Genomic DNA, 13,773 nt, shown 5'->3' on the forward strand with positions numbered 1-13,773 from the left:
GTACTCCCTCCCCATGTTACTGTCTTCAAAGGAGAAGCAGATATCCTGCCTCCTCGCTATATGAGTTATGCTTGGGATGATTTTAAAAGACACTCCATCTCCTTTCTTAAAAAGTAAAGAGACTGTTTTTGGCCCAACAAGTACTTGACATGAATATATAGTTTTATTCAATGTTATTGGAGTGAAGAATTCTCTGGCCTTTCAAGCCCTAGGATGGCAAATATTGTTACTTGATGTCTACTATAAGTAGTTGGTTTCTGACTGCAGACAGTCTGCACACAGGAAGTTGCTTTTGAGCAGAGAGGTGTATGTGAAGAATTGTATTTAGTCTTGGTTGTTAGAGAATAATGGGGAATCAACCTGATTTTGTTTCTATATTGCATGTTTTAAGAGAAAGGAGTGAAGTAGATAGTCTGAGATGGTTGCAATCTTAAATAGTAGTCTCTAAATCTGCAGGAGTCTTAGATCTTCAAGGCCTGCCTGGACGCAACCCTGTCTAACATGCTCTAGGTGACCCTGCTGAGCAGGGAGGTTGGACTAGATGATCTCCAGAGGTCCCTTCCAACCTTACTGATTCTGTGATTCTATTCTATGATTCTATCATCCATTGAAATATGTATACGTGTTACCTGCAGATGCAGTGCAATTTTTGTTGTTTTGGTTACCACTGGTAACATGTTACATGGTATACAGACAAGAGAGAGTTTATAACAGCCGTGATATGGTAGATGTTTTCCAGCTGTAAGAAAGAGAGTAATTCCTGCTTTGCAGCACTGATTCCCTTTTTTCAGAGCGGAGAGGGGAGAGTGTTAATAGTAAGTGGAACAGATAAAGATTCCTGGCATTCTGATTAGGCCTGAATTTGTTATAATAATTTCAGGTTCCTCAATTAGATACTTCAGTTAAGTGCAAAGGAACATCTGGAGTCAATTCAGAATGGGCCACCTCTGAAGTACATCTTAGTGCATTTAAAATCTAAATTCATGTCTGCCAAGGTAGGAGGATGTGTAAGACACATATGTATCACATGCATACAGCTACTCTCCTAAGATGGGCCCTTCAGTTGGGTGCCAACATTAGAATGGATAAATTGGGGTTTTGGTGTTTCCTCTGTAATAATTATCCAGCTCCACTAACAAACTAATTGGAGGGATGAAGTGCCTGTAAAGTGGCAGTGAGAGCATGTGGTTGTGGTTAATGCACTCCTTACACTCCATTACCGGTATTGCCCTCCATTGTCAAATTCCTGAACTGATTTAGTCAGCTTCACTTACTTTAAAAGTCAAATTGACAGAATGTCAATATGTTGGTGAGAAAGGGAACTCTTAAATTGCTTAAAACACACAACTGAAGTTCAGTATTCTGCTGAAGTAATGATGTATGAAACTTTACATTGTATCGTTATTCAGGACTAGGAATGGTAGCCATCTGAATAATTGGAAATAGGAGACTTCCAAAAATGTGATTTTTCATTGGAAAATATCCTGAGAACTTGAGATTTTTTAGTTAGTCTTAATTTTTATTTTTTTTTTTTTTGCATTTTTTCTTTTACATTAGAAACTTTGACAATTTGATTTACAGTAACCAAGCCATATGGATTTATATATAGAAGACTATAATAAATGAAAGACTTCTTGTAAAGTATTTCACATGGAGAATTCTTGGTTAAATAGAAAGCTAGTACAATCTGCACAGCCCGCTTATGGCTTTGCTCTTCATAAGTTACATACCATCTCAAACTCACTCCCACAAATCTTTGTATATTATCCTTCTCTTTCTCCCCTTCTTTCCCTGTCTTTCCTTTTCACTGTCTCCCCCTCTCTAATATTAGATATAATATATTCATAACTCCCAGGATTTTGTGATTAGTGCTTATAAGATACTGTGGCATTGTTTGCTGAGAGAAGCTGGATATAGTCATGGGTATTTAATACAAATACTCCAGCTGCTGGTCATGTCCTGTTACTGAATAGTTGGCAGATATGGATCTGGCAGAAGTTTTGTGTTCAGTCTTTTCCCCCTTTGAGCTCAGTGTACAGTCTATAGCACATTCTTTTCCTGCCTTGTTAGTTACATTGTGCAGTGCTTTCCGAATTTCTTTTCAGGCTCTGCCTTTCCTTCATTCCCTCCTTTTCCTTCTGCCATCTCATCAGAGAACAATAGATAATACAAATTGAGAACTGCATGGAGAATTGATCATCAGATTCTCTTTTTTTCTTTTTTCTTTCTTTCCCCCCTCCCCTCCTCCCTCAGATTGGGTAGATTAATGAATGCATGACTTAAGGCTTGCGAGGTCCCTCTCTCAGTACTGACCTATGTGATTGCAAACTCTGGAGAGCCATTTGATGTGTAATTGGCAAATGTTGTGAAGTACATCATACAAGCCTCTTCCTTGAAATTCTTACTGGTGCGATACCAGTTATTACTCTGTGTGTTCATGCTGTGTTTTGCCTGATTTTTGCCTAGAAAATTTTTAAGGGGCAACCAAACAAACTCGGCCAAGAAACTGAGCAAATTAGCTGTTCAGAAAAGTATTCTGACTTTACATACTTAAGTTCCTTTATTTTACCAGAAATAAAGGAAGTGGCTTCCCAGAGTTAAATAGCAACTACTTTGCATGTATTGTTATAACTGGAAGCTGCTTGACCTTTGTCTGTCCTCTTATTTCTCTTGAATGGCTAATAAAGGTACTGTTTAGTGATAGTCACAGTTGAGCTATGCCTTTGGAGTATTTGAAATCCAAACTAAAATTTGAAGAGTGGCAGATGTGTCCTGCTGGTCTTGTTGTTTCCAGTACCAAGGAATAAGAAATAAAATGAATAAAAAAGCAAATTTGTTTTCATAGTATTGTCCCTGCTTCCAGTCTGTCATCTGCTTTCTGCCATACTGGGTTTTTTTGGTACAATAATGATCTACTGTTTCCTTTTGCTCAGGGCCCGAAGGTGTGAAGCACTTTGATTTGGGAGAAACGGATGAGAAAAAATCGCAAATCAGTGCAGACAGTGGCCTCAGTTTGACCTCAGGTTCTCAGGTCAGTCTCTCCTATGCTTGTTTGACTTACCCGATAAGGTAAAGGATTCTTTTAGTTACCACTCGATTGTGGGAAGACTTCTAGAGTCTGAGAATTCCCGAAAGTCTCATTTAGTAACATTTCTTCCCCCTCTTCCTTTAGGGGACTGGTCTTTGCTCGGTTGTATGACCCTATGGTCTATTTGACATGTAAGCAGTATTATCTCTTTAGCTGACTTCGTGCAGCAAGGAGACATAAGATCTGTGCTTTAAAATCCAAAGGAATGGGAAGTTGTGGATGGAATGGTGTTCTTCCTTCATGAAAAAAATTGAACTAATGTGTCTTTTGTTCCTATCCTCTCTATATTTTTAATTGCAGAAGAGTGATTTGGACTCTGTTCCCAGTGGAGGACCAGCAGTTATGGTCCGAAGTACAAGCCAGGATTCTGAAGTTAGCACAGTGGTAGGATATGCCTAAAATGCAAGCTTGATGTGATTCACTGGTTGGTAAAGTGGGGGAGGACATTTTTTGTATACATTTTGTGTATGGTATGGCTGCACACTGCTATGCATACATAATAGTGTGTGGCTGGCAAGCAAGTGTGCCTGACAGAGTATGGATACTGTTTTATTAGCAGATTGCATCCTTTCTATATGATGCTATTTTCTGTTATATGTTCCTATGGATTGGTGGCATATATGTATTTCTGTGGAATTGGTAGGTTGCAGTCACTTTATAAATACGGCTTAGTCCTGTGTGGTACTGCCTATGAACAATAAAAGTTTAAAAGTGTAACCTGAGAGTAAAAAAAAGCAGATGATTCAATGCATTAAGAGCAAGTGCTCAGATTTCTGATGTATTAACGTAAAGCACTTGAACCATATCAAAATGTGACTGCTTGCTTCTGATTACCGGTAGGGTCTGGAGAGGGAAAGTAGCAGAATGCATTCAGAGCTAGGGAATGAGACTACTTCCTTCCACACATTATCTGGTGTGGCATATTTCAGGGTAAAGCTCAAGAAACTTTTTTCTTTTCTTGTTTTTGTTTTTATTTTTCCTTCTTCCTTTAAACTGCTGTGTGCCTGTTAATATGAAGCTTTCCATGACCTGTTCTCAGCCTGGAACAAGAATAATACTCAGCTATCTTTCTCTATTGGACCCAGAAATTATATTTCCTGAGAGATTTTTTTGAGTCTCTCTTTATCTTGCTCTGCATAGCAGGTTTGGTGAGAGGATCCTATCATTAAAAGAGAGAACCAAAAAGTCGCCTTCAGTTTTACTGCTTATTATTTTATGCCTTAGGAGAAAACAGCCTTCAACTTTTATTTCCACAGTGTCTTGACTATTGAAGGTAACTGCTTTATTTTTCACCACAGGTTAGTAACAGCTCCGGAGAGACATTAGGAGCAGACAGTGACTTAAGTAGCAATGCTGGTGATGGCCTGGGCGTGGAAAATGGTGGCAATCTGACAGGATCGAGGGGCACTGTGTCAGACAGCGAAATTGAGACAAACTCTGCTACTAGCTCTATCTTTGTAAGGACACTCCAGACTTTTTTTTTTTTTTTTTTATTTTTCTTTTAAATTTAAATTTTGCACTGTAATCATTTCAATATGTGTGCATGCATGGAAGAGGATCTCTGATTCTATTGTAAGGGTTAATCAGTACTGATTTACAATATATGCTATCAAATATATACTATACAATACCAAAATATTAAATAGTTACATTTTGTATGGATCCATGAACCACTTTTATTTGCTGTGCGCTATGTGGTCTTTTGAGAATAGTAGGTTCACATCTCAATCGACGTTACAGGTTCTAACAATAGAGTAACACTCTATCTTGAGTGTTACTCTCAACCCAAGTGTATATTTAATCCCCCTTCAGATACATAACATTGGACATTGTTCAACCTTAAAAGGAATTGATCCTGTTCCATAGGAATAGCTGTTTGCTACAGGAAAATGATAACACATCATAGGTTTAGCAGCTGTTCAGTTGCTTTTAAAGTATTACTTTACCGTCTGAAGTATCATTACCACTTTAAATGTCTGTTCCAAGTTAGTGGATCTGTGTGAAATAAATTGTAAGCAGTCTGAGAACATATTTTGTTCTTAAAGTTTTTGATTTTTGTAACCTCTAATATACATAGAATCGTAGAATCATAGAAGGTTGGAAGGGACCTCTGGAGATCATCTAGTCCAACCTCCCTGCTCAGCAGGGTCACCTAGTGCATGTTAGACAGTGTTGCATCCAGGTGGGCCTTGAAGATCTCCAGAGAAGGAGACTCCGCAACCTCTCTGGGCAACCTGGTCCAGTGCTCTGTCACTCTCGCAGTAAGAAATTCCCTCACGTTCAGGCAGAACTTCCTGTGCTTCAGTTTTTGCCCATTGCCTCTTGTCCTGTCACATGGGACAAAAACATGTTCTTACCAAGAAAACAGTTATATGCTGATTTAGTTAAGCTGAGCTGTCAGCCAAATATGAAATGAACTTGAAATGCCTTAAAACTGGTCTTTGTTCATTATTGTATAATCCTGATTTAGATTGTTAAAAACCTTTGCATGGTCATTTACATCTAATTTTAAGTAGCAAACAAATCATTATGCTTCACTGCAGGTTTCTTCAAAGAGCATGAATACGATGTAACCATGTCAGCCTATTTAGTTTGCAAGATGATGTCTTTTCAATTTCTAGAGTTGGACTATTAAAAAACACTTTTCAGTTTTCTGGATATTTCTACCTGATTACTGAATCTAAGTGAAATTTTAAGAAGCTCTGCAACAGGGATTTAGAACAGAGAAGCCAGGGGTGTGTGATGTGAGATGAATGTCAAGTATTATTGCAACATAGTTTATCTGATGGTAGAGATGGAAAGGCTCACTTGCTTTGTTTTGCATTAGTTGCTGGCTGATAGTCCCTGCCTAGAGTACTTCAGCCAACGTGTAGTAGCTTGTTAAATGTTGGTAAGTTGACTATGTGTCTGAACCTTTATGGACGATAAATGAAATATGTAATGTGATGAATTTGAGACAGAACTCAGGTATTCTTATTCTACTTGTGAAAATTCATGTTCTACATAGCCTTGAGAAGATCACATAATTGTTTCTCTTTTCATCCCTATCTGTAAAATGACAGTGATATTCAGCTTTATTTCAAACAGTGGGAATTCAGGTTGCTCGTCTGTCACTGTACTCCAAATCTTGATACTGTCCTTTATTCTGTCCATTGTTTCCATTCTACATGTTCTGACTCTGGAAATCTGTTATTGCTTATGTACATGGTGTTCTCTGTTCTGGGTCTTGGCAACAGCCTGAGCTTCTGTTATTTCTGGTTGTGTTATCTGTTATACTTAGGTTTCTCTTGCATCTTCCTGTGCTACTTGTACACATTTCTGTGGTTAAAGCTGCTGTATGGCTTCTCATTTGTACAAAGCAGTCCAGCACCATCATGGTCAATGCTGAATAATCTGACTAATGGCTCATTTACGTTGTGGTTCTGTTGGGAAGTGTTGTATTTCATTAATTTTCGTTGGCTTCTAAATAATTTCATTTCCCCCTTTCTACCACCTTCTCTAGCCCTGGTACCACTTTGGCCTTTACACAGTCTTGCCTATGTTGTATGTGAAGTCCTTTGTACTCTTTCAGCTTGGGATTGTCCATTTGCACTTGTTGTGCTTTGCATCAGTTTACCCTAAGGGAAACATTTTGCTTCCATGGTAATTTCTTTGCGCCAGTCTCTTTTTGTTTTCCTTTGTCTGACTGTGGACTTTTAAGTGTTTTATCTTCTTCTATGAACAGAATAATCTTTCTTCTGTGAAGATTTGTGGGAAAAGAAGTATGAAAGATAGCTTGGAAGCTGCATTTGTTAATTACAGCAGTAGACTGCAAGGAACAGTCCTACAGAATGCCACGTTAATTTTTCTGACCCTATTTTGTATTATTTTCAGGCAAAATCTCATAATCTGAAGCAGAGTGTGAAGGATAACAAAGGCAGTACTCCAGGGAGAGGTCCAGAGGATGGGAACCAGCGTGTCTATCTCTATGAAGGGCTTTTGGGTAAACATTTTTTTGGTGGGGAGATGGACTGAAGTTCAAATGAAATTGTATCTGTGACAGGCTGGAATTTATACATCCCAAAGACTTTGTTTTTAACCATTTATTGTTTTCCAAACTAGCAGAATAGGAGGGGGGCACATTAGGGTATTCAGAGTAAAGAGAAAGATTTGCTGGGGAGACTGAATAAGAGTAAGAGAAGGTGGGTGAGAGATGTAATTTGCAGAAAATGTAGTTTGTCCAAGCCCTGTGCTGGTCTTGAATATGAATTAATGCTGTAGACTGCTGGGAAAAAAGAGGGAGAAGGAACTTAGCTCACCACGTGTGGAAAGCTGAAGTGTATTATTGTTCTTTGCAAATAGATCCTTCAGCTTAAGTCATGAAACAGGGATACTAAACTTGGAATACTAATGGCCCTTTGAATGTTTCCTTGAATTAGGAGTATATTGTTACTGTTGGATTTTTTTTGTTGTTGTTGTTTTTAATGTATTTCATCTGGACTTGCCATTAATCCAAAGCTTTCTCTCTTTTCCTATTTTTCACCCTTTCTCTTTCTTATTTCTACCTGCTTGGAATGGTGCAGGTAGGGATAAAGGATCTGTCTGGGACCAGTTAGAGGATGCTGCAATGGAAACCTTCTCTATGAGTAATAATCTCTTCTTTCCACTTCTCTGTGTGTTTACCATGATCTGTGTTTGTGTGTGATATTCCTGTCTCTTTGGGGCAGTGTTAATAGTAGATGAAAGAAGGTATGCTCTTAAGGAGTAGGGATGAAACATTCTTTTGTGGAAAGTTTTGAAAAGATACCATGCATTGGAATAAGAGATAATATCCTCTCTTCTCTTTCACTTTTTTTTTTCCTGTTGTGATATTGCTTGTGATTTAAAAAACTTTCTGTCTTTTTGAGTATGGATTATTTGTGTGTTGGCTTATGGTATTTTCAAGGAGTGGGAAGGAAGGAGTATTAATCATTGAGTATTTAACTGGAATAAATGTTCTTAATACACTTCCTGTATTCATTGCACAGGCAAAGAGCGTTCAACTTTGTGGGACCAAATGCAATTCTGGGAAGATGCCTTTTTGGATGCTGTGATGTTAGAGAGAGAAGGAATGGGGATGGACCAGGGACCCCAGGAGATGATTGACAGGTAAAGTTCTTTGGTAGACCTTTTTCCTATTCATTATTTCACTCAGGCTAAAACAGTCAAAAATTATTTTAATTCTGTGGCACATGCTAGTCACTTTGAAAATCTTATTTCTATAACTGACGTTTCAAAAATGAACCACTTGTTTTTGTGCTGCCCAGCTTCTGCTGCAGCCTGTATACCATCTTCAGCCATGATATGTTTCTTCTAATTAGAAGTTACAGAGAGGTGATATTTCCAGAGAAATGTGTGATGTGGGTATAATTAGAATAGGAATGGATGAAATAAACTAGATCAGTAATAAAGCAAGGAATTTCTGAGGCAAGATGACTATATTCTGGAATAAAAGGAAGATGCCAGTACATTGGAATAAAGTGGATGAGTTAAATATCTTTGTATGTTGGAAAATGCAGTTTTCAAAGATATTTGTAGGTTTTAGTTGACAGTATTTAAGTAGAGTAAACACAGTGAGGGGAACTACTCTCTAGAAATACCTGTGTCACTACTTAAAACTAGCCTACTTCTAAGCTGTCTGTATTCACTGCGTGCTTTCTCACTGTTTTTTCTCAGCTCTGTTAAAATCTGATTATTCTTCGCTCTTTTTACCACCTACAGCTGAAAATTGCTACCATTTAGAATGGGACCTGGAAGCCAAAATAATTATTTTGTGGGATGCTACTTTATGAAAAAGGAACACAATTTGGAAAAGAGGCCTTGTGCACCCAAAGACCAACCATTTTCTCTATCAGTTAAATGTAGCTGCAAGGCAGAAGTAAAGTTTTAAGGATGTAGTTCTTGCACCAAATTATATGTTCCTCTTCAAGCAGTTGTAATTTTCATGAACCTTCACCTGTGGAAGACAGGAAATAGATAGGCCTAGTGGACTGCTAAGAATTTTTCCAACTGAGCATTTTTTTTTCCTTTAACTACTTAATCATTAATGGACATATTTAATTAACAATCAGAACATCTTATTGGGAGATGCTTGTTTGGCTTAATGTTTTTGGATGTTTGCTTTGCCTTACCTTTTATAAATAGTGTTCTGATCTCTGTCAGTGCTTCAGTGAATTGGATGAAGAATGCCTGCAAATCCACTTCAAATCTAGCTCTTCTTGCAGGTATCTTTCCCTAGGGGAACATGATCGAAAGCGTTTGGAGGATGATGAGGACCGCTTGTTGGCTACGCTGCTGCATAATATGATTGCTTATATGCTTATGATAAAGGTGATCTTTTTTTCTTTTTAATAGATATAAGCAGTATATTTTATGGGTTTTGTTTTGTAGGACGACAGAGTTCTTTAAAATGCTCCCGATTCATAATAAGAAAAGAAATTATTTCAGTGCCTGGAGATTCTTTGAGATGAGTTGTTTGAGTTTATACAGCTCTATGCTGTGGGTACGCATATATATTGCCATTTGAAATGCAAACTTTTAGCTCTTTTAGGGGACATTTTTAATTGTTAAGTGAATGAGTTATAAATTAGGCAGAGAACATTTCCTATCCTTATTGCCTTTCAACTGCAAATTCTAAATCTTCTTATGGTAGGTAGAGGTAAAAGGCAGATTGTGCATATGAATAACTCGACAAGAAATTTGCAGTTACTGCTAAGCAAGTCCTGTTCCTTCCCCCCCACACACACTCAATAAACTGTCTGGATGCACCTTAGTGCTGTAGGTGATTCCTAGCAATACCTTTCCTTTAATTAGAAAATTTCTTAGGGAGTCTGAATCTTCCCTCAAATGTCACTGAAAAAACAATCTAAAATTTTGTCACGTCTGGAACCAACTGTAGGGCATGCTTCTACTGTAACAGTCTTGCAAGAGACTGTGATGCAGTATGTTGTCAAATGTAGCAGCTAGATCTAGCATGACTGAGCTGGAGATCAGCTGTTTTACTGTCTGGAACCAAGATTTGTTGATTTGGAGAGGGAAGGGGAGATGCTCATGCTTAGAGAAAAGTAGATAACTGTCTTTTATCTGCTTTCTAGGTGAACAAGAATGATATTAGGAAAAAGGTACGTCGTCTGATGGGAAAATCACATATTGGATTGGTGCACAGCCAGCAAATAAATGATAATCTAGATAAGCTTGCCAATATGGTAAGTAAAACATCAATGAATGATTTATCTGTAGGAACTGCAGTAGAAGAAAGAAACATTTACTTGAAAATTCTTCTATAAATGCTGGGCAATGTTAACTAAAAAAACCAAAAATAATTAAATTGCAGTTATTAAATACTACTTTTATACATAATGTAGAGACTGTGATTGTATGATGCTGTTTATAATGTTATGCAATTATCAATTAGAGCTTCAACATAAATATGTATAAATACGAAACTTCAGTATTAGAGTTTTGGATAATCCTAATGTTCTCTTAATATCACTTTTATATCAGATATATTATTATTGTAGGTTAATAACAATTTAATGGAAAAGTAATAGTAACTTAAATTTTTCTTGTGTGAACAAATAAATAAGAACTCACAAAGAGGAGAGAAGCAACTGATCAACTGATATCTGATAGGTTACTAAGTAGTAGTAACTTTTGTCCTGTGCGTACAGGCAACAAGTTCCACATCTCTTGCTCCCTGTAGGTGGAATTCCCAATATTCAAAAAATTCCTTAAATGGATTTTTTTTTTTTAGTTTCTGAATCTATCATACAAATAAATGAATTCTCAGATTTCCCACATTCTATCACTGTTCCTATTCACAGATCAAGTTTTGCCCTCTTATTTCCCATTTTAATGTTTTGTTTTAAATTTTCAGTGCTGCAGAACTGTGCAGCCCAAGATCTCAAAGTTGATTAAGCAAGTAGCTCATGTTTTTGAGCTAGTGTTCTAGTATCAGCGTAGGACCAATCTGGTATTACAGCATCCCACAGTTGTGTTCTTAGACAGCCTTCTGGTTATTTTCTCCCTGCAACAATTACAGCAATCACATTGTTTCCTTCATCAGTAGCTTTAAGACACTATGTCCTAAAGATGCTAGCTTTGTTGCTGTTAGCTGTTCCTCTTTTTTCGGTTTTGTCGGCTACTAAGTTTGGATGTACTTGCATTTTCAAGTATTTATCCTACAGTTGTGCTTAGTGAGGCAGAGCCAGCTGGCTCATATAGCTGCCTAAGTGTGCAGCACTGTGTAGAACATGTTTGAGGAACTTCTGATTTAGGGCAATTTGATAGATAATAATTTTTGTAGGAGTGATAGTATTGTAACATCCGTAGTGATTATATTGGCTTTTTGTTTAGATGGAATCAAGAAAGGAAAAAATTAAGGGACCTGGCAAACCTCTAGTGCTAACTTAGCCAAGATGTTTATCTGTCTTTGTAGATCATAGTTTAACTTAACAATCATAGATAAAAGCAAACTTTCTCACAGACAATCCCTTCTCTGGGTCCCAAAACACAGTCAGACTTATTAAACCCTGGTAAGAGTAATGCTATTGTTTGAGGTACTTTAAACAGGAAGAACACTGGAAAACCCAAATTGATTAAACAGCTAAGCAGAGAAGTACAGACTAGATGGCCTTAACTTCACCAAAAAAAAAAACCCAACCAAATGAGGAGGAAAGGGGGAAAAAAAATAAATATAAAAAAAAGTGTTCTTACTAAGACTGTAACAAGCGTTTAGCTTTTCGTGTGTTACCAGGTCAGAAAAAGACTTGTGAGGATCAGTTTCTACATACAATTATTTCCACTAACCGGTTGCCGTGCCGAATAAGCCTTACCTCCTATATTGCCTGTTAAAAAAAAAAAAAAAAAAAAAACCTATCCAGTTATTAACATAACCATCACTAGTGTGGATGCAAGTTACATTCTTGGAAAGCTAGTTTTCCAGAGCATTTTTACAGTTGGAACTTAGTTGTTTGCCCAGAAATGATAGGAAGTACTCTTATAATTATTTGGGGAAAAAACAGACCAGTTTACTGCAATGTAACAGTTATCAAAACCCAGACGCCTCACAGACACACACTGAATGTGATGTCAGCTTGAGTGTTGTATGCTGTGACAACTCTCATAGTCACTGTTGAAACTAAACTTACTGGAGTACCTTGCATAGGGCTTTGTCCAAAATTGTCTCCAGTCAGTTATGTTAAAACGTATATATATTTTCTCTCTACATTGAAAATGCTTCTAGTATCATCTATAATTTTTTGTAGTATATCAGGAGAAAATGATTATGAAAATTCATTAATGATTGCATATTTGCTGCTCTAGAGTGGCCGGGAGCTCTTTATCAGACCCAGTGGCAGCCGCCACATCAAGAAGCAGACTTTTGTAGTACATGCTGGGACAGACACAACAGGAGACATATTCTTCATGGAGGTAGAGACAAGAATAACTGTTAGCACAACTAGTAGCATTTAGTAAATAGTATCAGAAGTCTCATCTATGATTTTGTGCTCCCAGGTGTGTGATGATTGCATTGTACTGAGAAGTAACATTGGAACTGTGTATGAACGTTGGTGGTATGAGAAGCTCATAAACATGACTTACTGTCCCAAAACAAAAGTGTTGTGCCTCTGGAGGAGGAATGGCCAGGAGACACAACTGAACAAGTTCTACACCAAGAAGGTACGTGTCTTGTTTAACCAAAACAATCAAATCCTTTGTATGTCATTTTTCATGTCTTAATCAAAAAATTGCGTTATATCTCCAGTAGTGATTGTGGAACTGCATTTGCTATTTAATAGCATTGATGTCTGAAACTGGCATTATGTCTTATCGTTTACTTTGAGACCGTACTACAGCAGGATGTAATTTCAAAAAGTTATGAGTGTTTAAAGTTATGAATGTTTTTACTTTGTTTGAAGAATGCAGTGGATGTCTAATGTTTGATTGACCTCTGCTCAGCTAAAAATGGCCTCACTATTAGTAATTGACTGTATGCAGGCTTATAAAGATAGTAAAAGTAGTGTGGTAGATTAATGGGAAGGAGAAGCTAAAAAAAAAAAAACCCTACATTTTAGTAATTGAATTGATCATGCCATTTTTAATACCAAAGTCAAACTGACAGAATATAGGAAAGTTTTCCTCTGAGGGCCCACGTTTGGTCTTGCTGATTTCATGTCCTCTATATTCTGCACTAATTTGAAAGCCCTATTTTTCTCTTTATGGTTTATTAAAAGCTTAATTAAATGTATTAAGCCTATTAGGAGAACTCCAGTAACTCTTACACAATAAACAACAAACAAAAGGTAAAGATTTGTAACTGCAAAAAGATGTTGAAGGGTTATTATTTTTAGAGCATCTTTGAGATATAAAAAAGATTAGATTTCTGCTCTGAAAAGCTTATTCTACATAGACCAGGATCAAGAGGTTGTCATAATGCAGGTGAATGCAGGGAAGGAGGACAAAAAGTAGTATGTTACAGAAGTTACTTGGAAATCTCATTTTATATTTCTTGGCCTCAGATAGGATTTCTTTTTCTTAAGTTGTAATCTCAGAGTAAAATTTATAAGTATTAATTGATATTAGAGAGGGGAGTTGGAAAAAGAGGAATTGAGAGGTATGGCACTCAAGAGAGTGAAAGGTACTGCACTGGGAAACTGAGTAAATTT

At 37.1% G+C, this 13,773-nt stretch overlaps 1 protein-coding gene across 4 annotated transcripts in view; it reads left to right on the forward strand.

Moving 5' to 3' along the window:
* Nucleotides 1-13,773, forward strand: part of MADD (MAP kinase activating death domain) — a 75,385-nt gene that overhangs the window by 45,819 nt on the left and 15,793 nt on the right. For 3 of the 4 annotated variants that reach the window (XM_062576035.1, XM_062576037.1, XM_062576036.1), the window contains 9 exons: nucleotides 2,934-3,031; nucleotides 3,389-3,472; nucleotides 4,387-4,545; nucleotides 6,962-7,070; nucleotides 8,095-8,215; nucleotides 9,331-9,436; nucleotides 10,201-10,311; nucleotides 12,431-12,538; nucleotides 12,623-12,787. In XM_062576035.1, the coding sequence (XP_062432019.1) occupies nucleotides 2,934-3,031; nucleotides 3,389-3,472; nucleotides 4,387-4,545; nucleotides 6,962-7,070; nucleotides 8,095-8,215; nucleotides 9,331-9,436; nucleotides 10,201-10,311; nucleotides 12,431-12,538; nucleotides 12,623-12,787 (1,061 nt within the window). Of the gene's footprint in view, nucleotides 1-2,933; nucleotides 3,032-3,388; nucleotides 3,473-4,386; nucleotides 4,546-6,961; nucleotides 7,071-7,650; nucleotides 7,714-8,094; nucleotides 8,216-9,330; nucleotides 9,437-10,200; nucleotides 10,312-12,430; nucleotides 12,539-12,622; nucleotides 12,788-13,773 lie in introns of all 4 variants that reach the window. The other variant, XM_062576038.1, reaches the window with a different exon arrangement.

Source organism: Rhea pennata, chromosome 5 (assembly GCF_028389875.1).
Source record: "Rhea pennata isolate bPtePen1 chromosome 5, bPtePen1.pri, whole genome shotgun sequence".
Classification (NCBI taxonomy): Eukaryota; Metazoa; Chordata; class Aves; order Rheiformes; family Rheidae; genus Rhea; species Rhea pennata.